The 26,926-nt window shown below is 40.2% G+C and overlaps 1 protein-coding gene across 1 annotated transcript in view; it reads left to right on the forward strand.

Moving 5' to 3' along the window:
- Positions 1-26,926, forward strand: part of LOC127570973 (dynein axonemal heavy chain 11-like) — a 395,392-nt gene that overhangs the window by 347,759 nt on the left and 20,707 nt on the right. Inside the window, exons 73-76 of the mRNA XM_052016942.1 lie at positions 2,015-2,163; positions 3,665-3,792; positions 5,951-6,178; positions 6,808-6,999. Coding sequence (XP_051872902.1) covers positions 2,015-2,163; positions 3,665-3,792; positions 5,951-6,178; positions 6,808-6,999 — 697 coding nt within the window. The remainder of the gene's footprint in view (positions 1-2,014; positions 2,164-3,664; positions 3,793-5,950; positions 6,179-6,807; positions 7,000-26,926) is intronic.

Here is a 26,926-nt window from a genome sequence, read left to right on the forward strand (position 1 = left end):
ATAGGGAATTTCTTTATTGAGTTAAATAATGTAGCCATTAAGAGGCAGTTAAACTCCTTTGTCTGTCGTGCAAAGGTAGATTTTTATTGGTCAATGCATACAAGTAAGTTATTCACGAGTTTTGCCACCTTAGCAGTCATGTTTAAGTTGATTGAAGGAAATGGTTGCAACGCAGCAATAGAAGGTAATTCCTTTTCTTCTTCTACAGTAGTGCTTATAATTAGGGAAGGATTATTATTGTTTAATTTAATGAGTGTATGTTTTTAATTTATTCATAAAATAGCATTTAAGGCACAGGTTGGTTACAGTAAAAAATCCAAGTACCACAGTATTTCAGAAATGCCATCTGTTGCTACCAAGTTAAAATTGATCTGATTGAACTGTAAAGTGTTTGTGTGTGTGTGTGTGTGTGTGTGTGTGTGTGTGTGTGTGTGTGTATACACTTCACACTTGCACACATGTATGTCCAAATCTGGCAGTGACCAACACAAATTTGTTTTGCTTTAATAAAAGGAGTAGTGAAATAGAGTAATACAGAAAGTTAAATCCTTGTTGAGAGTTTCATGTTTTGATGTCTTTTGTAGGTATCCATATAGTGAATTTAAACTCAAGCTTGTATTATAATATTCGATAATTTAAAACAATTGATTGTATAGTTATATGCTGGCTTGGGCCTGAGTACCGGGTAATGTAGTGTCCTGCAACAATACTCCTTCAATAATCTGTAGCTTATGGTATCTCCATTTAAAAAACATAATATTTATTGCAGACTAAGTTGTTTTTGTATAATATTAAGCTGTGTTATTCATGTTTGCCATATTTTTCTATTATTGTCATAACAGAACTATGACTGCAGATTTATGGCTGAGGCGAAATATTCCTGCTGGAAGTTCACTACTTGTGCTCCCAACCATTGACTAAAGTTTCCTTTAAGGAGTCACAAGTAAATAAGTCTCACAGCATTTCACAGCAGTTGATGTAAGGGGTAGCAAGGTGACTTAATTCAGGAATTTCTGCACCTCAAACCTTAGTCAGGATTGGGGATATATAATTCACAGCAGTTGTGATGCCAGCCTGCAGACTGAAGTTAGGACTGCCACCTAAACAATTGGAAGATGAGGAGCAGTATTTATTTTTAAATATTATAGATGACACCCTATTTTGGGCAGCCATAAATATTCCCCTGGTCCCCAATACCAACTAATGATTGTCTAATTTTCCAGTCACTTAAGTGTGGAATCACTCCAGGTATACCCAACCCACCAGGGAGCCAGTTCCTTTCATTCTTTCCTCTGACTCTGTTGACTTTGCATGGTCATCAGTAGCAGGCAGAGGCATGTGCATCCAGGTCATTAAGATGTACCCTGCCACAGATTTTCAGATTACTGCATTCCAAATATAATGCATTTATTTTATTTTACAACATTCTTTTACTTCCCCTGTAAACTATCAGCAATGAAAATTTGACTAAAATATTATTAGAAATTTGTAAATTGCTTTACTTTTCAGTATAAACTGAAATGGAAAGTTGTAATAAGAGGCCAAGAAAGCTCACCAGCACCTCTACTTCCTCAGGAGGCTAAAGAAGTTTGGTTTGTCCCCTATGACTCTCACCAACTTTTACCAATGCACCATTGAAAGCATCCTATCTGGATGTATCATGGCTTGGTATGGCAACTGCTCTGCCCAGGACCGCAAGAAACTGCAGAGAGTTGTGGATGCAGCCCAGTGCATCACGGACACCAGCCTCCCCTCCTTGGACTCTGTCTTTACCTCTCATTGCCTTGGTGAAGCAGCCAGCATAATCAAAGACCCAATGCACCCGCGTCATTCTCTCTCCTCTTCCATCGGGTAGAAGATACAGGAGCCTGAGAGCATGTACCACCAGACTTAAGGACAGCTTCTACCCCACTGTGATAAGACTATTGAACGGTTCCCTTATACAATGAGATAAGAGATCTTTATTAGTCACATGCAACTTCACTAAAACAAACTTCCTTCTCATCTGTTACAGAAACTTTGTTGAAGGAAAATTAGGAACCAAATATGTTGATGGTCTACGAATTGATTTTGCAAAATCATTTGAGGAAAGTAGCCCGGCTACTCCTATGTTTTTCATCTTGTCTCCTGGTGTTGATCCACTTAAAGATGTTGAATCACTTGGTACGAATCTCTTGACCATTGCATCTTTATTTTCAGTCACTGACCTTAAATATTATTATCAAGTATGAAATTTAGCCATGGCAGTTTAGAGATGCATTTAATTTTAAACCTATGGATTTAATAGTGACTGTGCTTAAGGAATGAAGCCTTACACACTGTAATCAGACTTTGTAAGAATAGCCAAGGAACCAGCTAAATTGTAGAATATCTTCAAACCACTTAAAGTTTGTAGAAAAAATGAAACAATATCTTCATCTCCTGGTTGTCACATTTCCTGGCCCAAACTCCAGAGCATTCTATCACTTGCATATTGGTGAATAGTTGTTCTAAATATATGACATTTGCTTGGTGCAAGATATGCTAATTAAAATAAATGTATGCGACAAGGTCAAGAAAAGAAAATCTATGAACTTAACTCACCTTTAGAACCATATGTTCTGTCTTCCTCCCACTGAAGCAAAAATAAGAGACCAGTTAACAAAACTCATCATCCTCTTGTCATTTTCTATTTGTCATTTGCTTCCATATTTCCCACTAATGAAAACTCAAAACCTTCTTCCTTCTCTCAATTGCCTTATTTCTCTCCTTATTGCCTTCCCATAACTTCACCTTCATTTCCTCTCTTTTCCTATATTCCCAAATTCTCCTCCCCCCTATATCGCACCAGACACCCTCCCTATTCTCACCATACACTCTTCTTTTTTCTCTCTTCTCTCCTAACAGCCTTCATTCCCCTCCTCTCTCCTTTGTCCCTCCAACTCTTTTTATCTTCAGACATCTTTTAGTTTATGACTCCATGTGAAGCACTCTAGGAGATCAACTAATATGCACACATTTACATTCAAATAGCTATTGCAAATTTTTGGCAGTTTTTTGTGTCAGTATTTACAACTGAAGCTGCCTATGTAAGTAATTACATTGGGAATCCTGATGTATTCTCATCAGTAGCCTAATTACACTGCCACACCATAATTACATGTCTTGAAAAAGCAAATAATGCAGATATTAGAAATGTGAAATATAAACAGAAAATTCTGGAAATGCTCAACAGGTTCAGCCAGCATCTGCACAGAAAAAAAAAGTTAATATTTCAAAGGGAGCAAAAGAGCTGATGGTGCAAGGCAAAAAGAAGTGGTAATGAAAGAAGGAAAGAAAAATTAGACCCTCCCACCATGACTATCACTTTGCACCAGTATCTCTCCAACCTTCTACCCTATCACAGACCTTCCTTTTGTTTGTTCTTCCCTTCTCTCTACATAGTGAACTAAAATATTAACTCCATTTCTCTCTCTACATGTGTTGCCTCTCGATTTAAGTTCTTATTTTATAATTATCTGGGATTTACAAATATAGTCTGTTGATAGGTTTGCATGAATGGGGTTAAAATCTGGTATATTTTCACTGTTTGTTGCAAAGGCATTTAAAAATAAAGACTATTTCACAGATTGTGATTATAGCTAGGTGATGGAAAGCTATCGGTTGTCCACTGCTTTCTTTCTAGGTAAAAAACTAGGGTTCACCATTGATGCTGGAAACTTTCATAATGTTTCTCTGGGCCAAGGCCAGGAGGTGGTCGCTGAAAATGCTTTGGAAAAAGCTTCCAAGGAAGGCCATTGGGTCATTTTGCAGGTACCTAAAAAAATGGTAGATTATATCAACAAATATTTCCTATCAACTTCAGATGGTAAAAGAGCCATGTAAGTGCTTGACTTTATCATTTCTTCTTCCTGAGTTATTAGACATTTAACCAGGACTTTCAAGTAATATGTTGCATACTTATTTTAGAGAACCCCCATTCACCACCTCCATCCAAGGACCCAAACGGTCCTTTCAGGTGAGACAGAGATTCACCTGCACCTCTCTTAATAGCATCTACTGCATTCGGTGCTCCAAGTGTGGCCTCCTCTACATTGGTGAGACCAAATGCAGACGAGGTGACCGTTTCGCAGAACACCTGTGCTCTGTCTGTAACAGCGATCTGCATCTCCCCATTGCCAGTCACTTCAACTCCCCCTCCCACACTATCACAGATATGACAATCCTTGGCCATCTCCACTGCCAGGAGAATTTCAAATGCAAACTGGAGGAATAGCATCTCATTTTCTGTCTTGGAACCTTGCAGCCTAAAGGCATGAACATTGAATTCTCCCACTTTAGGTAATCCCCACCCCCTTCCCCACAACCCTCACCATGCTTCTTCTCTTCTTCATTTCCTAGCCTCTTTTTTTTCCTACCTTTTTTTTCTTTCTCTCCTGACCTTTGACCTATCCCCTGGTGGATCTGCTCTCCCCTCCTCCCCTGCACTTGCCTATCACTATCTCTTACCTGCATCTAATTATCACCACTTTGTGCCCACCCCGCCTCCCCTCTTTTGTCCACCTATCACTGCTCTGCTTTTCTGTCCTATATATTGGGCTTACCCTTTTCCTATTTTCAGTCCTGGAGAAGGGTCCTGACCTGAAATGTTGACCACTTGCTTTTCTCCATGGGTGCTGCTTGGCCTGCTGAGTTCCTCCAGCATCATCGTGTTTTTCATTTGCATACTTATTTTAGTTGCCCATGATGATTGGTGGAAAAATCTTATGTTTCTTTGGTATGGGTAAGATGGGTTGAGGAGAGGTCAGATTCCATTTCTGTTCTGTTCTCATTCATTGGTCTACCTTTGCCTTGCTGTACATTTTTATTGTGTCTAAACTGGCAACCTGAGTTAACCATAAGAGGGTTATGAATAGTGGCTCCTCTGAATTTTCCTTGTATCTGGTCTGCAACTGACACTTAATCAACCAAGACTTGGAGGATTTGCCCAGGTGGTAGTCCTAAGTATTGTGCTAATCTAAATTTGGAGAAACAGGCAGATTGAGGTATGTCCAGTTTCTTTCTAATGGTTGCTGCCTGATCATAAATCTCCAATATGGTCGACTATTAATCAAGCACAATCCCATATTGTTCTATGAGACACTTGAAAGGAGCATATTTAGCCTATCGTGTCCATTATGCCAAAAATAGGCTTGAGTTTAATCCCACTTCCCAGCTCTTCGTCAATAGCACCACAGGTTATAACTCCAAGTATGCATTCAGGTCTTTTTTTTCTAAATATGGTCACCACCCTGCGGGGTTTCAATTCCAAACCCCTGTTGGTTTTTGATTAAATTTTTCAAATCACCTCTAATCCTCTTAACAATTATGTAACTTGAATCAATGTTGGCTAGTTACTCAGGGCAATTGATTCTTTCCGTGTACTCTGAGGAAGCCTCACATAATTTTATACACTTCTATTAAACCTCCAATTAGTCTCCATGTCACAAAGGAAAAAAAACACTTTAGATTATCTCTATTCATAACTATAATCCTCCAAAACTGGCAATATCCTTGTAATTCTGCACCCGCACTTGTGTGATCAAATCCTTCCTGTAGTAAGGCAGTAGAATTATCCATAGCCACCTCTATGCTCTGTGTTGCCATATCCTGTATGTCGTAACCACCTTGTTGTCTTCATGTCTTCTACCCTTAGCGACTTATAGACAAGCTCTCCAAGAGCATCCCTTTTGGGTTTGAATCAGACCAAAAAGATGCTTAGAACACCATGATGTCCATGAAGAGTTTTGTCCTGTGAAATTTTGGTGATTAATTTGTGAATAGAAATATGATCATTTAATTCACCTTACTTCTTTTCCTTTGAATGAAATGTACACATTTGTCACTGTCAACTAACAATACTGTAAAGTTATTCAAAAAAATCATTTCCAGATAGTTGCATTAAAAATCTCATACATGTTTTTGTTTTCAGAATGTTCATCTAGTAGTGAAATGGCTGGGAACACTGGAAAAGCTGCTGGAACAATTCAGTGAGGGCAGTCATCCTGACTATAGAGTCTTCATTAGTGCTGAGCCTGCCCCCACCTCCGAGGAACACATAATTCCTCAGGGAATTCTGGAAATTTCAATCAAGATCACTAATGAGCCACCTACTGGCATGCTGGCAAACTTGCATGCAGCAATTTCTAACTTTGACCAGGTAGAGAAAACGCAATTTACCAATTTTATCCTGTCAACAATTCATTCACTTGTCTCAATGGCAAGCTTATTTTTTTCTCTCTCAAAGAATCTTCTAGAAATGTGAAATAAATATATTCACCTTTAAAGACTAAGTTTTATTTTATCAAAACTTGGTTATTTTGAGAGGGGTCACAAAGATCACATCATTCCATATATGATTATGTTGCATATCAGCACATAACCAATAAAGACTGGTGTCATGTCATGGTTATGATATAGTGCTAGTAGCAATACTTGCAATGGCATAATTTGAGCTAATATAAATTATTGCTGTTAATTTTAAAGATAAACTAACCTGAATGGGTTCATTTTAAGTTTGAGTCTGAATATACAACTGATATAGTTATGATCATACATAGTACAATATTTAGAATGGACAGCTGATCCAACATTGCATATGCCATCATTTAAAGTCGAATTACCCCAAAGAATCTAAACTGGTAGAGATTTCCCTGAAATGCCACATTGGAAATCTATTTGAGCTATGACCATGTCCAGCTGCCTGTTTTCAATTTAAGTGTAACATCTCTATTATTGAAGACTATTGCTATAATAGTAAAATCATGATTTTAATTTTGTGTCTTATAGAATACCCTGGATATATGTTCTCGAGAACAAGAGTTCAAAACTATTCTATTCTGCCTCTGCTACTTTCATGCATGTGTTGCTGAAAGACGCAAATTTGGCCCTCAAGGTTGGAACCGAAGTTATCCTTTCAATACTGGTGATCTCGTTATATCTATTAACATCCTTTACAATTACCTGGATGCAAATACTAAAGTAAGATTTTTTTGATGATTTATTGTAATTATCAACACAATGAGGCATTTACTAGCTACAGAGGGGAAATTGATAGGGTTGAAGTTTGAGGGACATAAGCAGGGACAAGAGAAATCACTTCCATTAGAAGATCTTCCACAAGGTAATTTTGCAAAGGAGCATGATTGTCACTTGCTTCAGCTAAAGAAAAATAACCAAAAGAGAACCAGAGCAACAGATTCAATGCAATATCAGTACTGGAATAAATTAACTTTAATCAATTATGTAACACATTAGCACTGCATAGCTATGTATGGGGATGTCAGGAAGGGAGGAACTTAACAGACAGAAGGGAGAAAGTGGAGAAGTGAAAGAGAGAAAATCAAGAAGCAGGAATGGAAGGGAGAGAAAACAGGTTGGAGACATACAGGGCTGTGATGTAAAAAGAAGCTAAGAGAGCTACGAATGTTAAAAAGACACTATAAATGAACAAAGCATTCACAATAAATTAACCATGGAGCTAGATATAAATTGTTACTATGACAGAGACATGGTTGCAGACAAGGATGGAACTGAGCATCCAAGGGTATTCAATTTTTAGGAAGGGCAGACAGAAAAGAAAAATATCATGGGTAGTTTTGTTCATAAAGGAGGAAATCAATGCAGTGGTGAGGATAGACATTGGCTTAGAAAAACATGATGTGGAATCTGGAATGTGTATGAGTGGAGCAGAAATTAGATGCATGCAATAAGGGTACCACTGCAATCATGGGTCATTTTAATTTACATATTCATTGGTCAAACCAATTTAGTGGTAAAACTATTGGAGGAGAAATTCCTGAGGTGTGTACATGATGGATTTTTAAAAACAATATGTTGAGGAGCTATCCTAGACTGGGTATTGTGCAATGAGAAATTAATAATTAATGGTCTTGTGTGTCATTCCTTAGGGAAGAGCAACCATAATGTGAAAGAGTTTTTCATTAAATTGTTAAGTAGTAAAATCTGAAAGTAGGGTCTAAATATGAATAAATGAAACAACGAAGGTATGAGGCATGTTTGGTTTTTGTGTAACATAAGAAAATAGGAGCAGAAGTCGGCCCTTCAAGTCTGCCTCGCCTTTCAATATGATCATTGCCAATCTGCCTCAGACTACATCTCTTCTTCTGTGCCTCTTTGGATCTAATAAGGTAGTATTAGATCCAAAGAAGATGCATGTAAATTTTCCAGGTAAAACACCAGGCCTGAGGATTGGGAATAGTTTAGAATTCAGCAAAGGACAAATGGATTTAGAGGGGAAGATGGAGTATGAGAGTAAGGTTGCAAGGAAGACAAATGCACCCATAAGTGTGTGAAAAGAAAAAGGTAAATGAAGATAATTTAAAAAAAAGCTAATAAATGATAAAAAAAAAGCTGGCACTAGAAATCTGAAACAAAAACAGAATATGCTGGAAATACTCAGCAGGAAAGGAAGCATTTGTGGAAAAGGAAACAGAGTTAATGTTTCAGGTTGGATACTCTTTAGCAAAATTGGGAAAGAGAGATTTAAAAAGAAGTAATTTTACATTGGAGGGAAGATAACAGGAGGGATGAATAAGACAAAGGACATATTCCCTTTTTTATTTCTCTTCCCAGCTCTCATGACGGGTCTTTCTCTTTTCACAGTTAGTGCTGACCTTTTGAGTGTTTCCAGCATTTTCTATCCTTTTTTAAGTCCCCTGAAGTTGGAAATGGTGTAAATTATAATTGGAACAAAGAAGCAGCAGAAGAATTAAGCACATGCTTTGGTCCTGTCTTCAGGAAAAAATAAGTCACCTTCCAGATATGTTAGAAGCCAATGGTCTAGAGAGAAGGCAAAACTGAAGGAAATCAATATCAGTGAAGAAATAGTGCTCGAGAAATTAAGGGGGCGAAAGGCTAGCAAATCTGATAATCTATATCACAGAGTGAAAAGGAGGTGATTGGTGGTTATCTTCTAAAATTCTTTAGACTTTCCTACAAATTGGAGGATAGTAAATGTAACCCAACTATTTAAAAATAAAGAAAAAAAACAGGGAAGTATAGACAATAAACCTAATATCAATAGTGGAGAAATTGCTGGTAACTATTGAAGATGTAATGATTGAACACTTAGCAAGCATTAACAAGATTAGACAAAGTCAGCATGAGTTTATGAAACAAAAATCATGCTTAACAAATCTACTGGAATCTTTTTGAAGATGTAAATAGATGATAAAAAGATAATTATCAAATGGATAAGGGAGAAAAGGCAGATGTGGTGTATTTGAGTTTTCAGAAGGGCTTTGATAAATTCCACATAAGAGATTAAACAAGCAACATGAAGGCACATAGGATTAAGGGCAATATACTAGCATGGGTTGAGAAAGTAGGAATAAGTCTTTGGGTGGTAGGCAGTAACTAGTGGAGTCATGGAGGCATCAGTGCTTAGGACCCAGCTCCCCACAATATATACGATTTGGATGATGGAAGTAAATGAAACATCTCTGTATTTGTGGACAACACAAAGCAGGGGTGAACCATAGAACACTACCGCATAGAAAGCAGGCCATTTGGCCCTTCTAGTCTGTGCCAAAACTTTATTCCGCTAGTCCCATTGACCTGCACCCAGTCCATAACCCTCCAGACCTCTCCCATACATGTATCTATCCAATTTATTCTTAAAGCTTAAGAGCGAGCCCACATTTACCACGTCAGATGGCAGTTCGTTCCACACTCCTACCACTCTCTGTGAAGAAGATCCCCCTAATGTTCCCCCTAAACCTTTCCCCTTCCACCTTAAAGCCATGTCCTCTCATACTTATCTCTCCTAATCTAAGTGGAAAGAGCCTACTCACATTTACTCTGTCTGTACTCCTCATAATTTTGTAAGCTTCTATCAAATCTCCCCTCATTCTTCTGCGCTCCAAGGAATAAAGTCCTAACCTGTTCAATCTTTCCCTGTAACTCAACTCTTGAAGACCCGGCAACATTCTAGTAAATCTTCTCTGCACTCCTTCAATCTTACTGATATCCTTCCTATAGTTAGGTGACCAGAACTGCACACAATACTCCAAATTTGGCCTCACCAATGTCTTAAACAACCTCACCATAACATCCCAACTCTTATACTCAATACTTTGATTTATGAATGCCAGGATGCCAAAAGCCTTCTTTACAACCCTGTCTACCTGTGACGCCACTTTCAGGGAATTATGTATCTGAATTCCCAGATCCCTTTGTTCCCCCGCACTCCTCAGTGCCCTACCATTTACTGTGTATGTCCTACCTTGATTTGTCCTTCCAAAATGCAACACCCCACACTTGTCTGCATTAAATTCCATCTGCCATTTTCTGGCCCATTTTTCCAGTTGGTCCTGATCCCTCTGCAAGCTTTGAAAGTTTTCGTCGCTGTCCACAACACCTCCAATCTTAGTGTCATTAGCAAACTTGCTGATCCAATTTACCACGTTATCACCTAGATCATTGATATAGACAACAAACAACAATGGTCTCAGCACAGATCCCTGATGCACACCACTAGTCACAGGCCTCCAGTCTGAGAAACAATCGTCCACTACCACTCTCTGTCTTCTCCCACACAGCCAATTTTGAATCCAGTTTACAACCTCTCCATGGATACCTAGTGTCTGAACCTTCTGAACTAACCTCGCATGTGGGACCTTGTCAAAGTCCTTACTAAAGTCCATGTAGACAACATCCACAGCCTTTCCTTCATCTACTTTCTTGGCAACCTCCTCGAAAAGCTCTACAAGATTCGTTAAACATGATCTACCACACACAAAGCCATGCTGACTATCCTTAATCAGCCCTTGGTTGACCAAATACGTGTATATCCGATCTCTCAGAACACCTTCCAATAATTTATCTACTATTGATGTCAGGTTCACCAGCCTTATAATTACCTGGTTTACTTTTAGAGCCTTTTTTAAACAACGGAACAACATGAGCTACCCTCCAGTCCTCTGGCACTGTTCCCGTGGCTAAGGATATTTTAAATATATCTGTCAGGACCCCTGCAATTTCTACACTAGTCTCTCTCAAGGTCTGAGAAAATATCTTGTCAGGCCCGGGGGATTTATCTACCTTTATTTGCTGTAAGGCAGCAAGCACCTCCTCCTCTTTAATCTCTATATGTTCCATGACACTACTGCTTATTTCCCTTCCTTCCATATACACTATGCCAGTTTCCTGAGTAAATGTAAGATGTGGGGAGGATACAAAGAAGCTTCAAAGTGATTTTGCCAAGTTCCCTAAGTGGGCAAGTGCATGGCAGGTGCATTTTAATGCAGATAAGTGTGAGGTTATTCACTTTGGTTCTGAAAACAAAGTTAAAATATTATCTAAATGATTACAGACTGGGGAAAAAGAAGTTGCAATGAGACTTGGGTGTCTTTGTAGGTCGGTTACTGAAAGCAAGTATTCAGATGCAGCACAAAATTAGGAAGGCAAATAGGGCATTGCAGTAGAATTTGGCTGTACTGGGCCTTAGTGCAATGCCATTTTGGAATTTTGTGTGGAGTTTTAGTCTCCTTATCTGAGGAAGGAAGTTCTCACCTTGGAGAGTGTGCAACAAATGTTTACTGTACTTATTCCTGAGACTGGGGTATCTGGAAAGATTGGATCAATAAGACCTATATTCACTGGAGCCTAGGAGAATGCAAGGGAATCTTATAGAATGCGATAAAATTCTAACAGGACTAGAGAGACTAGATACAGGGAAGATGTTCCTAAATCTGGAGAGTCCAGAACTACTGGTCACAACCCCACAGAACAGATGTGCCATTTAGAACTGAGATCAGGAGAAATTTTTTTCACCAAGGATGGTGAACCTGTGGAAGTCTCTACCACACCAGCAGTGGAAGCCAAGAACATCTGACCAAGGTTCATAGACTTGAAACTTTAGCTCTGTTTCTCTTCAATAGATGCAGCTTGACTTGCTAAGTATTTCCAGCATTCTCTGTTTTTATTTTAATTTCCAGAATCTGCAGTTTTTTAAAATATTTTCTTCATTAAATATGTTCAAGAAGGTGTTATATATATTCATTAATACTAAAGGGATGTGATATGGGGAGAAGACAGCAACAGGGTACTGAATTGGATGATAAGCCATGATTGTGTTGAATGCTGGAGCAGCCCTGAGGGTCTGAATGCCCCATACCTGCACATGTTTTCTATGTTTCTATTTGCTAACAATATAGGAAAAAACAATGTTGATGGTTTAAACAACATATTGTTTGAATTGTGTGTTGTGTGTATATTAAGGTATACACTCACAAAATCCATTTCATTTTCCTCACTTTGAATTGATGTGTACTATGTGTCCTTCCTGATGGTATCATTGGTAGATTCAAAATAGCACTTTTGAAATTGGTTTATTATTGTCACATCAGCCGAGATACAGTGAAAAACTTGTTTTGCATGCCATCCACACAGATCATTTCATTACAACAGTACATTGAGGTAGTACAAGGGAAAACAACAACAGGATGCAGAATAAAGTGTTACAGTTACAGAGAAAGTTCAGTGCAGGTAGACAATAAGGTGCAAGGTCCATTTTATCATATTAGGGGACTATTCAATAGTATTATAACAACGGGATAGAAGCTGTCCTTGAGCCTGGTGGTACATGCTTTCAAGCTTTTGTATCTTCTACCCAATGGGAGGGGGGAAAGAGAATGTCTGGGGTGTGTGGGACCTTTGATTATGTTGGCTGCTTTACTGAGGTAACGAAAAGTGTAGACGGAGTCCTTGGAGGGGTGGCTGGTTTCCATGATGTGCTGAGCTGTGTTCACAACTCTCTGCGGTTTCTTGTGGTCACAAGCAGAGCAGTTGCCATACCAAGCTCTGATGCATCCAGATAGGATGTTTTCTGTGGTACATTGATAAAAATTAGTGCGGGTCAAAGGGGACATGCCAAATTTCTTCAGCCTCCTGAGGAAGTAGAGGTGCTGGTGATCTTTCTTGGCCATGGCATCTTCGTGGTTGGACCAGGACAGGCTATTGGTGATGTTCACTCCCAGGAACTTGAAGTTCTCAACTCTCTCAACCTCAGCACTGTTGATGTAGACAGGGGCATGTACACCACCCCCACCACCACCCCTTCCTGAAGTCAATGACCAGCTTTTTTGTTTTGCTGACATTGAGGGAAAGGGTGTTGTCATGACACCATGTCACTAGGCTCTCTATGTCCTTCCTGTACTCTGACTCATCATTTGAGATACGGCCCACTACGGTGATGTCATCTTCAAACTTGTAGATGAGGTTAGAGCATAATCTGTCCACACAGTCATGAGTGTATAGGCAATAGAGCAGGGGGCTGAGGACACAGTCTTTTGGGGCACCAGTGTTGAGAATAATCATGGCGGAGGTGTTGCTGCCTACTGATAGCAGTCTGTTGGTCAAGGATCCAGTTGAGTCCCAGGTCTAGGATTCTGGTGATGAGTTTGTTTGCAATTATAGTATTGAAGGAATTATAGTATTGATAGTATAGTTTTGAATTGGTTTGAAGAAACATTTGGGAGATAATTGGAGTATGGGCTGGTATACGTGTGCAAAAGTTTACTATTGATAAATAACTCAAAAGAAGTGTAACCATGCTCTCTAACATTAGGTTACATTCAAACCTAAATTGCATGTCCGCCTCTGAAATCTTTTTGTTGGCCACTGAGGGAGAATGTATCTATCAGGGCTTGGGCTGGCCAATGGATTGGTGGAGTCAGCTATAATGAATGCCATCTACTTCTCTTCATCCCTCTCTCCCCAAGAGAAACTAATAAACACTGTCAAAATTCACCTCGGGCAGTGGTGCAAAACAAGCAGTGGTGAATCAGTGTTATGTGTCCAAACTGATTTTTCTTTTGATTGGCCTAAATGCAAAATAAAATGTGATTGTGCAAAACCGCCCGTTTTAAATGTCCACCACAGTTGAATGCCTCCATAAAAGATTCAGAATCTGTTATTGCACTCTTCTGAATTGTTTATTATTTGTATAATTTTAAATCTGAACATCAGGGATGTAAAATTGGTGCATGGTTGTAATACAAAGCAGCAGATCCTGAATTAGGAGCTCAATTTACACTCTACCTGGTAGTGTTTTGCCATTGATCTCTTGCTGACCTCTTGCTTGAGATTTCAGTTGGAGATTGTAATCAATAGATTTCAAATGTAAGATTTTTTAATGATTATCCTGGAAATCATAAACAAAGTATTTCTTGCTTCTTTGATTTAGTTGAATGTATTTGAAGCTGAATCTTGTGATTGATACAGACATCATTCAATTGTCATGTTACTTCTTCTAAACCAAATTCAAGGTCTTTAGATTGAGATTGGTGTACATTGCTTTGTCAGAGATTGCCAAGCTCCTCAACAGTCTCTCCTTGAAATCAGTCCAACACATCTTTTGTGTTTCTATCCCACTTAAGCTGCAATTTACTGATCAGCACATCAAGATTACTTTCTGCTTGATATTTTACAGCGGTCAGGAGGCTAATTTCCTGCTTGTTAATGTGATAAACTGTGATTATCATGGTTGGACTCTGATTAGGTGGCTTAACGTCCAGCCATGATGCTCATTCAGAGGATGCTCCTTCCCCTCTTGGGTGGCATGTGAATGGTTTGCATATTAGACTACTGCATGAAGAATTCTAATTCTTGTCTCTTTGAAAATCACCTTTGTACTGTTATGGGAAAAGCCCAGGTCATTGATATTGCAGTAAAGAAAAAAATGTCCTTCATTTTGTTAACCAAACATGGTTTACATGTGAATATACCCAAAATTCATTAGGCAGGCAATGAGGCATTTGAAGAAAAGTAATTGGATACAGCATATTTGACAGTTTGAAACCCTGAATGAAAAACATCGACAATTAGTTATGATGGTAGCTATTTAGGACTTGTCAGATATACAAATGACTGTATATTTTTCTATATTTGTCATTATTATGAGTTTAAGCTTCCTCCTTCCTTTGACTTTCTCAGTTATGATGCTTCATATACATTTTAACAGATGTATATTACTTAGTGAGCCATGTTTTGATTATAATCGAGGGTGATTAAAAGTAATTAAATCTGCCTGAGACCTTAATGGTTCATATAATTTGAATCTGAAATGTGAGTGAGTGAACAATCCACAACATCTAAAGTATGAAATATTTTCTGTTGATTTGTTTTGAGCAATTTGTATAATTCTAATATTTAATTAAAATAAAGTAGTTAAACAAAATGCAGAGCAAAATAAATTATAATATGAAATATAATTAATTTCACATCCTCCTGGCTTGATAGTGAATTTTTGACAGTAAAATCAGGCAAATGCTAATGAATATTGTACTCAGTTAAACAAGAAACAGATTATATTCATTAGTGAAACCCAACTTTAAAATTATGTATGTATTTAACCCTTTCAATGCTAAGTTTACTTACATAATTTAAAATGCTTGCTTTCCCAAAAGCATAAATTTCACGGTTAATATGCATTAAACTGGCAGTATATGATATTCAGTAAATGAGTAATAAAAAGTCAACAAATTGGAGTTGAATTGTGCAGAACTGTGGCTCTGGTCATATGGTGTGCATTGCTATCAGTTTAGCTTGAACAGAAAGAGAAGGAAAGAGGAAGGTGACATGCAGTTATCCGTAAATTTATTGCAAGAGACCTGGAGGGTTTGTAAAAACCTACTGCTGCTGTAATGTTGTAGGTCTAATATACAAATTTATACATTAGGAGCAGATCTAGGCCACTCAGTTTATCGAGCTGCCCCTGCCATTTAATAAGATCATAGCTGAACTGACTGTAACCTCAACTCTGCACTCCCAACTACCCACAGTAGCTTTTCAACCTCTTATGAACTGTTGACAACTGTTGCCGGAACCAAAACTTAACTTTCTATGTGTGCTCATTGTGATTACTTCAGAATTTCCTATGAAGAATTTGACTCACTCCTCCATTAGAGTAAGATTTTATCCTTCCAAAAACACATGAAAAAATGCTGCTCACTCAACAATATTTGCTCCACTTAATCCAAATCCATAAGACATAAGACCATAAGATAGAGGAGCAGAATTAGGCCATTCAGCCCATCGAGTCTGCTCCACCATTTGATCATGGCTGATTTATATTTTCCTCTCAAATCCATTCTCCTGCCTTCTTTCCGTAACATTTGATGCCCTTACTAATCAAGAACCTATCAACCTCCGCTTTAAATACACCCAGTGACTTGGCCTCCACAGCCGTCTGTGGCAATGAATTCCACAGATTCACCACCCTCTGGGTAAAGAAATTCCTCCTCATCTCTATTCTAAAGGGATGTCCTTTTATTCCGAGGCTGTGCCCTCTGGTCCTGGACTCTTGCACTTCTGGAAACATCCTCTCCACGTCCACTCTATCCAGGCCTTTAAGTATTTGGTAGGTTTCAATGAGATCCACCCCCCCCCCCCATCCTTCTGAACTCCAGTGAGTACAGGCCCAGAGCCACCAAACACTCCTCATACATTGACGCTTTCATCCATTAACCCTTTCATCCCTGTGATCATTCTCGTAATCCTCTTCTGGACTGTCTCCAATGCCAGCACATCCTTCCTTAGATATGGGGTTCAAAGCTGTTCTCAATATTACAAATGTGGTCTGACAACACCTTATATTGCCACAACATTACATCCTTGCTTTTATATTCTAGTCCTCTCAAAGTGAATGCTAACATTGCATTTGCCTTCCTTACTCTTGACTCTGCCTACAAGTTAATCTTTAGGAAATCCAGCATTAGGACTCCCAAGTCTCTTTGCACTTCCAATTTCTGAATTCCCTCCCCATTTAGAAAAGTGTATGCCTTTATTCCTTCTACCAAAGTGCATGACCATACATTCCCCTATGCTGTATTCCATCTGCCACTTCTTTGCCTATTCTCCCAACCTGTTCAAGTCATTCTGCAGACTCCCTGCTTCCTCAACCTGCCCCTCCACCTATCTTTATAACATCCACAAACTTGGCCACAAAGCCATCAATTCCATCATCCAGATCATTAACATATAGCGTGAAAAGTAGCGGAACCAACATCCACCCCTCCGGAACACCACTAGTCATCAGCAGCCAGCCAGAAAAACTCTGCAAACGTTCCCTCAAGGAACTTACTACTAGTAGTAAGGTGGACGGGCTAAGGTGCATTTACTTAAATGCAAGATGCATCAGGAATAAGGCTGATGAACTGACAGCTTGGATAAATACGTGGAACTATGATATTGTGGCTCTTGCAGAGACTTGGCTGTCACCAGGGTAGGAATGGATACTGAATATTCCCGGATTTCAGTGTTTTAAAAGGGATGGGGGGGGTGGAGAGAAGAGGAGGAGGGGTGGCGATACTGGTCAGGGATACTACTACAGCTGCAGAAAGGATGGATAATGTAGCAGGATCCTCTCTAGAGTCAGTATGGGTGGGTTAGGAACGAGAAAGGAGCAGTTACTCTACTGGGAGTATTCTATAGCCCCCTTGTAGCAGCAAGGATACTGAGGAGCAGATCAGGAGGCAGATTTTGGAAAGGTGCAAAAATAACAGGGTTGTTATCATGGGAGACTTCAACTTCCCAAATATTGATTGGAACCTGCTTAGTACCAAAGGTTTAAGTGTGTCCAGGAGGATTCCTGTCACAGTATGTTGACAGGCCAACTAGAGGGAATGCCATATTAGATCTAGTATTAGGTAATGAACCGGGTCAGGTGACAGATCTCTCAATGGGTGAGCATTTGGGGGACAGTGACCACCGCTCCCTAACATTTAGCATTGTCATGGACAAGGATAGGAGCAAAGAGGACAGGAAAATATTTAATTGGGGAAGGGCAAATTATGAGGCTATAAGGCTAGAACTTACAAGTGTGAATTGGAATGACATTTTTGAAGGGAAATGTACTATGGAGATGTGGTCGTTGTTCAGGGATCTCTTGCAGGATGTTAGGGATAAATTTGTCCCGGTGAGGCAGAGAAAAAAATGGCAGGGTGAAGGAACCATGGGTGACAAGAGAGGTGGGACATCTAGTTAGGAGGAAGAAGGCAGCATACATAAGGTTTGGGAAGCAAGGATCAGATAGCAAGGAAGGAACTGAAGAAGGGGCTGAGGAGAGCAAGAAGGGGACATGAAAAGGCCTTGGTGAGTAGGGTTAGGAAAAACCCCCAAGGCATTATTCACTTATGTGAAGAGCGGAAAGATAACAGGAGTAAAGGTAGGACTGATTAGGGATAAAGGTGGGAAGATGTGCCTGGAAACTTTGGAAGTTGATAAGGTCCTCAATGAATGCTTCTCTTCAGTATTTGCCAAGGAGAGGGGCCTTGATGATGCTGAGGACAGTGTTGGTAAGGTTAATGTTCTAGAGCATGTTGATATCAAGAGAGAGGATGTGTTGGAGCTGTTAGAAAATATTAGGACAGATAAGTCCCCGGGACCTGACTGAATATTACCCAGCTGCTCCGCAAGGTAAGGGAGGAGATTGCTGAGCCTTTGGCTAGGATCTTTGAGTCATCGTTGTCCATGGGAATGGTACCGTAAGATTGGAGGGTGGCAGATAAAACCATAGAACACTACAGCACAGAAAAACAGGCCATTCGGCCCTTCTAGTCTGTGCCGAAACGTTATTCCACTAGTCCCATTTACCTGCACCCAGTCCATAACCCTCCAGACCTCTCCCGTCCATGTATCTATCCAATTTATTCTTAAAACTCAAGAGTGAGCCCGCATTTACTACATCAGATGGCAGCCCGTTCCATACTCCCACCACTCTGAGTGAAGAAGTTCCCCCTAATGCTCCCCCTAAACCTTTCCCCTTTCACCCTAAAGCTATGTCCTCTCGTACTTATCTCTCCTAATCTAGGTGGAAAGAGCCTATTCGCATTAACTCTGTCTATACCCCTCATAATTTTGTAAACCTCTATCAAATCTCCCCTCATCCTTCTGCGTTCCAAAGAATAAAGTCCTAACCTGTTCAATCTTTCCCTGTAACTCCATGAGTTGAAGACCCGGCAACATTCTAGTAAATCTTCTCTGCACTCCTTCAATCTTACTGATATCCTTCCTATAGTTAGGTGACCAAAACTGCACGCAATATTCCAAATTTGGCCTCATCAATGTCTCATATAACCTCACCATAACATCCCAACTCCTGTACTCGATTTATGAATGCCAGGATGCCAAAAGCCTTTTTTACAACCCTGTCTACCTGCGACGCCACTTTCAGGGAATTAGGTATCTGAAGCCCCAGATCCCTTTGTTTCTCTGCACTCCTCAGTGCCCTACCATTTACTGTGTATGTCCTACCTTGATTTGTCCTTCCAAAATGCAACACCTCACACTTGTCTGCATTAAATTCCATCTGCCATTTTCTGGCCCATTCTTCCATTTGGTTCAGATCCCTCTGCAAGCTTTGAAAGCCTTCCTCACTGTCCACAACGCCTCCAATCTTAGTGTCATCAGCAAACTTTCTGTTCCAATTTACCACATTATCATCTAGATCATTGATATAGACAACAAACAACAACGGCCCCAGCACAGATTCCTGAGGCACACCACTAGTCACAGGCCTCCAGTCTGAGAAACAATCATCCACTACCACTCTCTGTCTTCTCCCACACAGCCAATTTCGAATCCAGTTTACAACCTCTCCATGGATACCTAGTGTCTGAACCTTCTACACTAACCTCCCATGTGGGACCTTGTCAAAGGCCTTACTGAAGTCCATGTAGACAACATCCACAGCCTTTCCTTCATCTACTTTCTTGGTAACCTCCTCGAAAAGCTCTACAAGATTCGTTAAACACGATCTACCACGCACAAAGCCATGCTGACTATTCTTAATCAGCCCTTGGTTGTCCAAATACTTGTATATCTGATCTCTCAGAACACCTTTTAACAATTTACCCACTACTGATGACAGGTTCACCGGCCTGTAATTACCTGGCTTACTTTCAGATGCTTTTTTAAACAACGGAACAACATGAGCTACCCGCCAGTCCTCCGGCACCACACCTGTGCCTAAGGACATTTTAAATATATCTGCCAGGGCCCCTGCAATTTCTACACTAGTCTCCCTCAATGTCCGAGGAAATATTTTATCTGGCCCAGGGGATTTATCTACCTTTATTTGCTGTAAGGCAGCAAGCACCTCCTCCTCTTTAATCTCTACATGTTCCATGACTCTATTGCCTGTTTCCCTTCCTTCCATATCCACTATGCCCGTTTCCTGCGTAAATACTGATGCAAAAAAATTGTTTAAGATCTCCCCCATCTCCTGAGGCTCCACACATAGACGACCACTCTGATATTCTAGGGGACCTATTTTGTCCCTTACTATCCTTTTATTCTTCATATACTTGTAGAAACCCTTCGGATTTACCTTCACATTATCTGCCAAAGCAACCTCATGTCTTCTTTTTGCCTTCCTGATTTCCTTTTTTAGTATTTTCTTACTTTTTCTATACTCTTCAAGTACCTCATTTGTTCCTAGTTGCCTATACCTGCTATACACCTCTCTCTTATTAAGCAGATCGCCAATATCCCTTGAAAACCAAGGTTCCCTATGCTTTTTAACTTTGCCTTTAATCCTGGTAGGAACATTCAAACTCTGTACTCTCAAAATTTCGCCTTTGAAGGCCTTCCACTTTCTGAGCACATCCTTGCCAGAAAACAACTCATCCCAATCCACTCTTCCTAGATCCTTTCTCATTTCCACAAAATTGGCCTTTCTCCAATTTAGAACCTCAACTAAATTGGAGAATGTTGTCCCTTTATTCAAAAAAGGTAGTAGGGATAGTCCAGGGAATTATAGACCAGTGAGCCTTACATCTGTGGTATGCAAGCTGCTGGAAAGGATTCTTAGAGATAGGATCTATGGGCATTTAGAGAATCATGGTCTGATCAGGGACAGCCAGCATGGCTTTGTGAAGGGCAGATCATGTCTCATAAGCCTGAGAGTGTTCTTTGAGGAGGTGACCAGACAGATTAATGAGGGTAGTGCAGTAGATGTGGTCTACATGGATTTTATTAAGGCATTTGACAAGGTACCACATGGTAGGCTTCTTCAGAAGGTCAGAGGGCATGGGATCCAGGGAAGCTTGGCCATGTGGATTCAGAATTGGCTTGCCTGTAGAAAGCAGAGGGTTGTGGTGGAGGGAGTGCATTCAGATTGGAGGGCTGTGACTAGCAGTGTCCCACAAGGATCAGTTCTGAGACCTCTGCTTTTCGTGATTTTTATTAATGACTTGAATGAGGGGATAGAAGGGTGGGTTGGCAAGTTTGCAGATGACACAAAGGCTGGTGGTGTTGTGGCTAGTGTGGAGGATTGTCGAAGATTGCAGAGGGACATTGGTCGGATGCAGAGCTGGGCTGAGAAGTGGCAAATGGAGTTCAATCTGGAGAAGTGTGAGGTGGTACACTTTGGAAGGACAAACTCCAAGGCAGAGTACAAAGTTAATGGCAGGATTCTTGGTAGTGTGGAGGAGCAGAGGGATCTGGGGGTCCATATCCACAGATCCCTGAAAGTTGCCTCACGGGTGGATAGGGTAGTTAAGAAAGCTTATGGGATGTTAGCTTTCATAAGTCGAGGGATCGAGTTTAAGAGCCACGAGGTAATGATGCAGCTCTACAAAACTCTGGTTAGACCACACTTAGAGTACTGTGTCCAGTTCTGGTCGCCTCATTGTAGGAAGCATTGGAAAGGGTGCAGAGGAGATTTACCAGGACGCTGCCTGCTTTAGAGAGTATGCATTATAAGGGAGCTAGGGCTTTACTCTTTGGAGAAAAGGAGGATGAGAGGAGACATGATAGAGGTGTACAAAATATTAAGAGGAATAGATAGAGTGGACAGCCAGCACCTCTTTCCCAGGGCACCAATGCTCAATACAAGAGGGCATGGCTTTAAAGTAATGGGTGGGAAGTTCAAGGGAGATATCAGAGGGAGGTTTTTACCCAGAGAGTGGTTGGGGCATGGAATGCGCTGCCTGGGGCAGTGGTGGAGGCAGATAGATTGGTCAAATTCAAGAGATTACTAGATAAGCATATGGAGGAATTTAAAATAGAAGGATATGTAGGAGGAAGGGGTTAGATAGTATTAGGCGAGATTTAAAGGTCAGCACAACATTGTGGGCCAAAGGGCCTGTATTGTGCTGTACTGTTCTATGTTCTATGACTTGATGAAACACTGCACACTCCAGCAAGATACTCCCTATTCTCCATTGCCCACATGGAATTTCAACCCCTAAACACAAAAATCAAATATATACACTCTCTGTATCATGCTCCCAGCCATGTAAACTGGCTACATGGACAGATGGAAGATAGCTTTGTTGCAAAACCAAATAACTGAAAAAGATTTAAGAAAAAAATTTAAGAAAAGGGCGGCATGGTAGCGTAGCGGTTAGCGCGATGCTATTACAGTGCCAGTGATTGGGGTTGGATTCCCGTCGCTGTCTGTAAGGAGTTTGTACGTTCTCCCGTGTCTGCATGGGTTTCCTCCAGGTGCTCCGGTTTCCTCCCACATTCCAAAGACCTATGGGTAGGTTAATTTGGGTTTTAAAAAAAATGGGCGGTGCGGACTCGTTGGGCCGGAAGTGCCTGTTACCACGCTGTAAATAAAAAAAAATTGCTGGAACCTAGAGCAGCACACAAAGTGCTGGAGGAACTCAGCAGATCAGGCAGCATCTATGGAGGGAAATGGACAGTCAACATTTTGGGTCGAGACTCTTCATCGTTGCTTGCACCCATCCTGACTCAATGAGCTAAGTGCAAGAGGGGGTTTTCCAACATGCTCTCACTTTCAGTAATTTGCCCTCACTTTCAGCTAATTCTGACCAACTTTCAAATGCAACTGCTACTGGAAATTTAAATCCAGGCTATTAGAGTAATGTGAGGGTCAATTTATCTCTTTCGCTTTCGAAACAGCATGGTTGGGGAACTAAAATCAAGTTAAAGCAGATGCCTCACTGTTTCTGCCTGCAACATTTTCAGGAACATAGTGGAAGCCCACAAGGCTGTGCCACATAAATATTTAAATATGGCCGTCCAGGTCATTGCTTGAAGTTATTAGATTTGGAGGCAGGTGTGAAATCCACGAGGCTGATATGGGATATAATACGTTTAATCTTTGAGTTGACTTTCACACACTTTACAGTAAATGATAGTTGTGATTGTTCCCAAATTCCATTTTGTTATGCTGTGCTCCTCCATTAAGATTTTATTTGGAAGAGAATATATTGTCCAGGACTGTTAATTATTTCCTTGGGAAGATTTATTGTAACTCAAATGAGTGTTGAGTCTAACCAGAATTTGCAGAGCATAGATAATTCCTGGAGGAAGTACTTATTGTTAAATTATCTGAAAAATTCTTACTGAATGAGATGGAAATCTTTAGCAAATTGCTGATTAGACAGGACGGCAAACTCAACAATCCCAGTCCAAGTAGAGATCTGCACACAAAGAACTGGAAATTACTCCTTTCTTCTTATGACTTTTTAAAATTTGAAATAAAACAGAAAATGCCAGAATTACTCAGCAGATAGGGCAGCATTTGTGGAGAGAGAGGCAGAGTTAACAGGACACATCTTGTGTCGAAGTCCAGGACGTGTCTGCCAACAACTCTCAAACAGAGGGTGTTGCATGGCCTTCTTCTCAGCAGCCTCCCAACTGACTCCCCATTGAATATATCTGCTGGATTTCCCAACTTTCAGCCTGGGAGATCCACCTGCTGAGCCCATGGCCAGTTAACCTTGGTCAAACACAGTCAGCCTATTGAAATCAGTAGGAGAAAGTAGCTCTTGGAAGAAAGGCGAATGGTGATTAATTTGATTTGATCTATTTTAAATGCTTTTATTGTTTGAAGTATTTTATCTCAATATTTTTAATTCTTTTAATCATTTTTGGCAGGTGGTGAGTGACAGTGAATCTTTGGGAATGTCAAAAACACAAGCATTCAGTTTGGACAGCAGGATTGACCAATGATGATACAGGGTTGGGAGTGGGGGTGGGGGGGGGGGGTTGGTGGGAGCAAGGCCTCACTGCTGTCAACACTTTTCTGCAGCTGGACACATATATCAGGAGAGGACCTAAACTTCCAGATCGGAAGGAATGCACAGTCCAGGCCACAGACAATTAAGGGTAGCAAGAGATCTGCCCCAGCAATTCAAAGCAATGATGTTTCATTAGAACACTATTTTTCTCTCTTCAAATGCTGACTGACCTGCTGAGTGTTTTTGGTATTTTCTGTTCTATTTCAGGTTTCTAGCATTTTGGTTTTAGACCTTTACAAAATGCCCAAAGCTGGTTAACAAAACTCTAAATTGAACTTGTACCAAAAAAAAATAACTTTCCATTTCTTATCATCCAGGTGTCAACTTTGCTCAGGTTGTGAAACCTAGGACAAGGGTACACACCTATGGTCCCTGGACCTATTAATATTGCCCTTGAAACCTGTACTATCTGTTTTATCTGTCAGTTTAAACTGTGACAATTTTATGAGTTGAAGCTTTACCAAGAATTGTTCTTAGGGCTGTTGCTTCACTGGAAATGCATCAGAACAGCAACATTTGTTATGTCAGTAACTTTTGCTATTTGCGGAAGAATACCCTTTTATGGCAGGCAGCTCCATACTGCTAAATTCACTTGAAAGTGTTGAAGGAAAAGGGTTCAGTGGAAAATGCCAGTAGGCTGGCTGGGATAATACCAAAAGATAAAAATGCTTCTGCCACTTATTGAAAAAGAAAATCATGAAAATGTGTACCCAGTTATGACTTCACTAGCTGGGACTTTAGTTTTTCATTTTTCTAGACTTGGGCTCTGCTAACAATGCCCATTTATTGCCCATCCCTCATTGACCTTGAACTGTTCCTTTGGTGTGTGCAAGGATTGGCACAGCCAAATATTTATTTGATATCATAATTCACATGCATAATTGACATTTGTTTTTAGAGTGCTTTGCATGATGGGTATATCATTGTTTTATCTAATTGTTATTTGTTGGCCTGAAGCCCAGAAACAAAGTGCAATAAAAACTCAAACTGTTAGAAACACACAGCAGATTCATGACCTTTCTAAGAACACCATCCAACATATTTTGTTCTTTGCAGCTTTTCAAAAAAACTGTTTAATGGCAATTAAACTTGTAAGCAACCTCTCTGTAATAGAGGATATATTATTATGCTCTTGAACTCCATCTGTTGTCTTCCTCATTGTATCCCTGAGTCTACAAATTAAGAGTTGATCTACTGAAAAGGAATTTAACAGCTTAAATTCCAGGAGATGGTTTATGAATGCCAGCCTCACAGAAGCCTAATTTTAAAAAAGAAGGCAAATATAAAGGGGTCTTTAGTTTTAGACATTCCAACAGAAGAGCGGTTGACCTCGGTTGAGAGTGCAGGTACGGTTACTGAAGTCTCCAGAATAATAAATAAGACAGAAAGTTTATAAAGGGGTAAGAATTTAACTTCAGGCAGCATGGAAACAAATTTGAGAAGAGAGGTGGCTGAATACACAACTGAAGGTGTTATATTTGAATACATGCTGTATATGAGAAAAGGTAGATGAGCTTATAGTGCAGTTAGAAATTGGCGGGTATGACATTGTGAACATCAGAGTCATGGTTGAAAGAAGATCACAGCTGTGACCTAAACATCCAAGGATACACATCCTCTTGAAAAGACAGGCAGGTGGGCAGAGGGGATGAGGTGGCTTTGTTGGGAAACGATGAAATCAAATCCTTAGCAAGAAGTGACATGGGACCAGAAGGTGTAGAATCCTTGTGAGTAGAGTTAGAGAACTGTAAGGGTAAAAAAGATCCCGATGGGAGTTGTATACAGGCCTCCATATAGTAGCCAGGATGTGGGGTACAAATTATAATTGGAGATAGAAAAGGCATGTAAGAGAGGCAGTGCTAATCAGTAACACAGTTGAGTAAAGGTAACTACAGAGGCATGAGAGAGGAGCTAACCAAAGTTGATTAGAAGGGGTCCCTAGCAGGGATGATGGTAGAACAGCAATGGCTGGAATTTCTGGGACTAATTCAGGAGATACAGGATCATTTTTATCCCAAAGAAGAAGCAGCATTCTAAAGGGAGGATGAGGCAACTGTGGCTGACAAGCAGAAAAGCAAAAGAGGGAGCATACAATATTGCAGAAATTAGTGGGAAGCTAGAGGGCTGGAAGCTTTTTTTAAAACCAACAGAAGGTAATAAGAGGAGAAGACATAAAATATGAAGGTAAGATAGCCAATAATATAAAAGAGGATACCAAAAGTTTTCTCAGATATATTAAGAGCTAAAGAGAGGCAAGAGTGGACATCAGTCCACAGGAAAATGATACTGGAGAAGTAGAAATGGGAAACAAAGAAATAGCAGACTGTGGAAGACATCAGCAACACGCTAGAAATGCGAGAGAGTCAGGGGGGCAGAAGTGAGTGTAGTCAATATTACTAAGGAGAAGGTGCTTGGGAAGCTGAGAGGTCTGAAGGTAAATAAGTCACCTGGACCAGATGAACTACACCCATGGTTCTAAAAGAAGTCGCTGAAGAGATTGTGGAGGCATTAGTAGTGATCTTTCAAGAATCACTAGAGTCAAGAATGGTTCCAGAGGATTGGAAAATCACACATGTCACTCCACTCTTTAAGAAGGGAGGGAGGCAAAAGACAGGAAATTATAGGCCAGTTAGCCTGACTTCAGTGGTTGATAAGATTTTAGAGTCCATTTTAAGGATGAGGTTTTGGAGTACTTGGAAGCACATGATAAAAAATGCCAAAGTCAGCATGGTTTCCTTAAGGAGAGATCTTGCCTGACAGATCTGTTGAAATTCTTTGAGGAAGTAATAGGTAGGATAGACAAAGGAGAGTCAGTGGATGTTGTTTACTTGGATTTTCAGAAGACCTTTGACAAGGTGCCGCACATGAGGCTGCTAAACAAGATAGGA

Source organism: Pristis pectinata, chromosome 5 (assembly GCF_009764475.1).
Source record: "Pristis pectinata isolate sPriPec2 chromosome 5, sPriPec2.1.pri, whole genome shotgun sequence".
NCBI lineage: Eukaryota > Metazoa > Chordata > Chondrichthyes > Rhinopristiformes > Pristidae > Pristis > Pristis pectinata.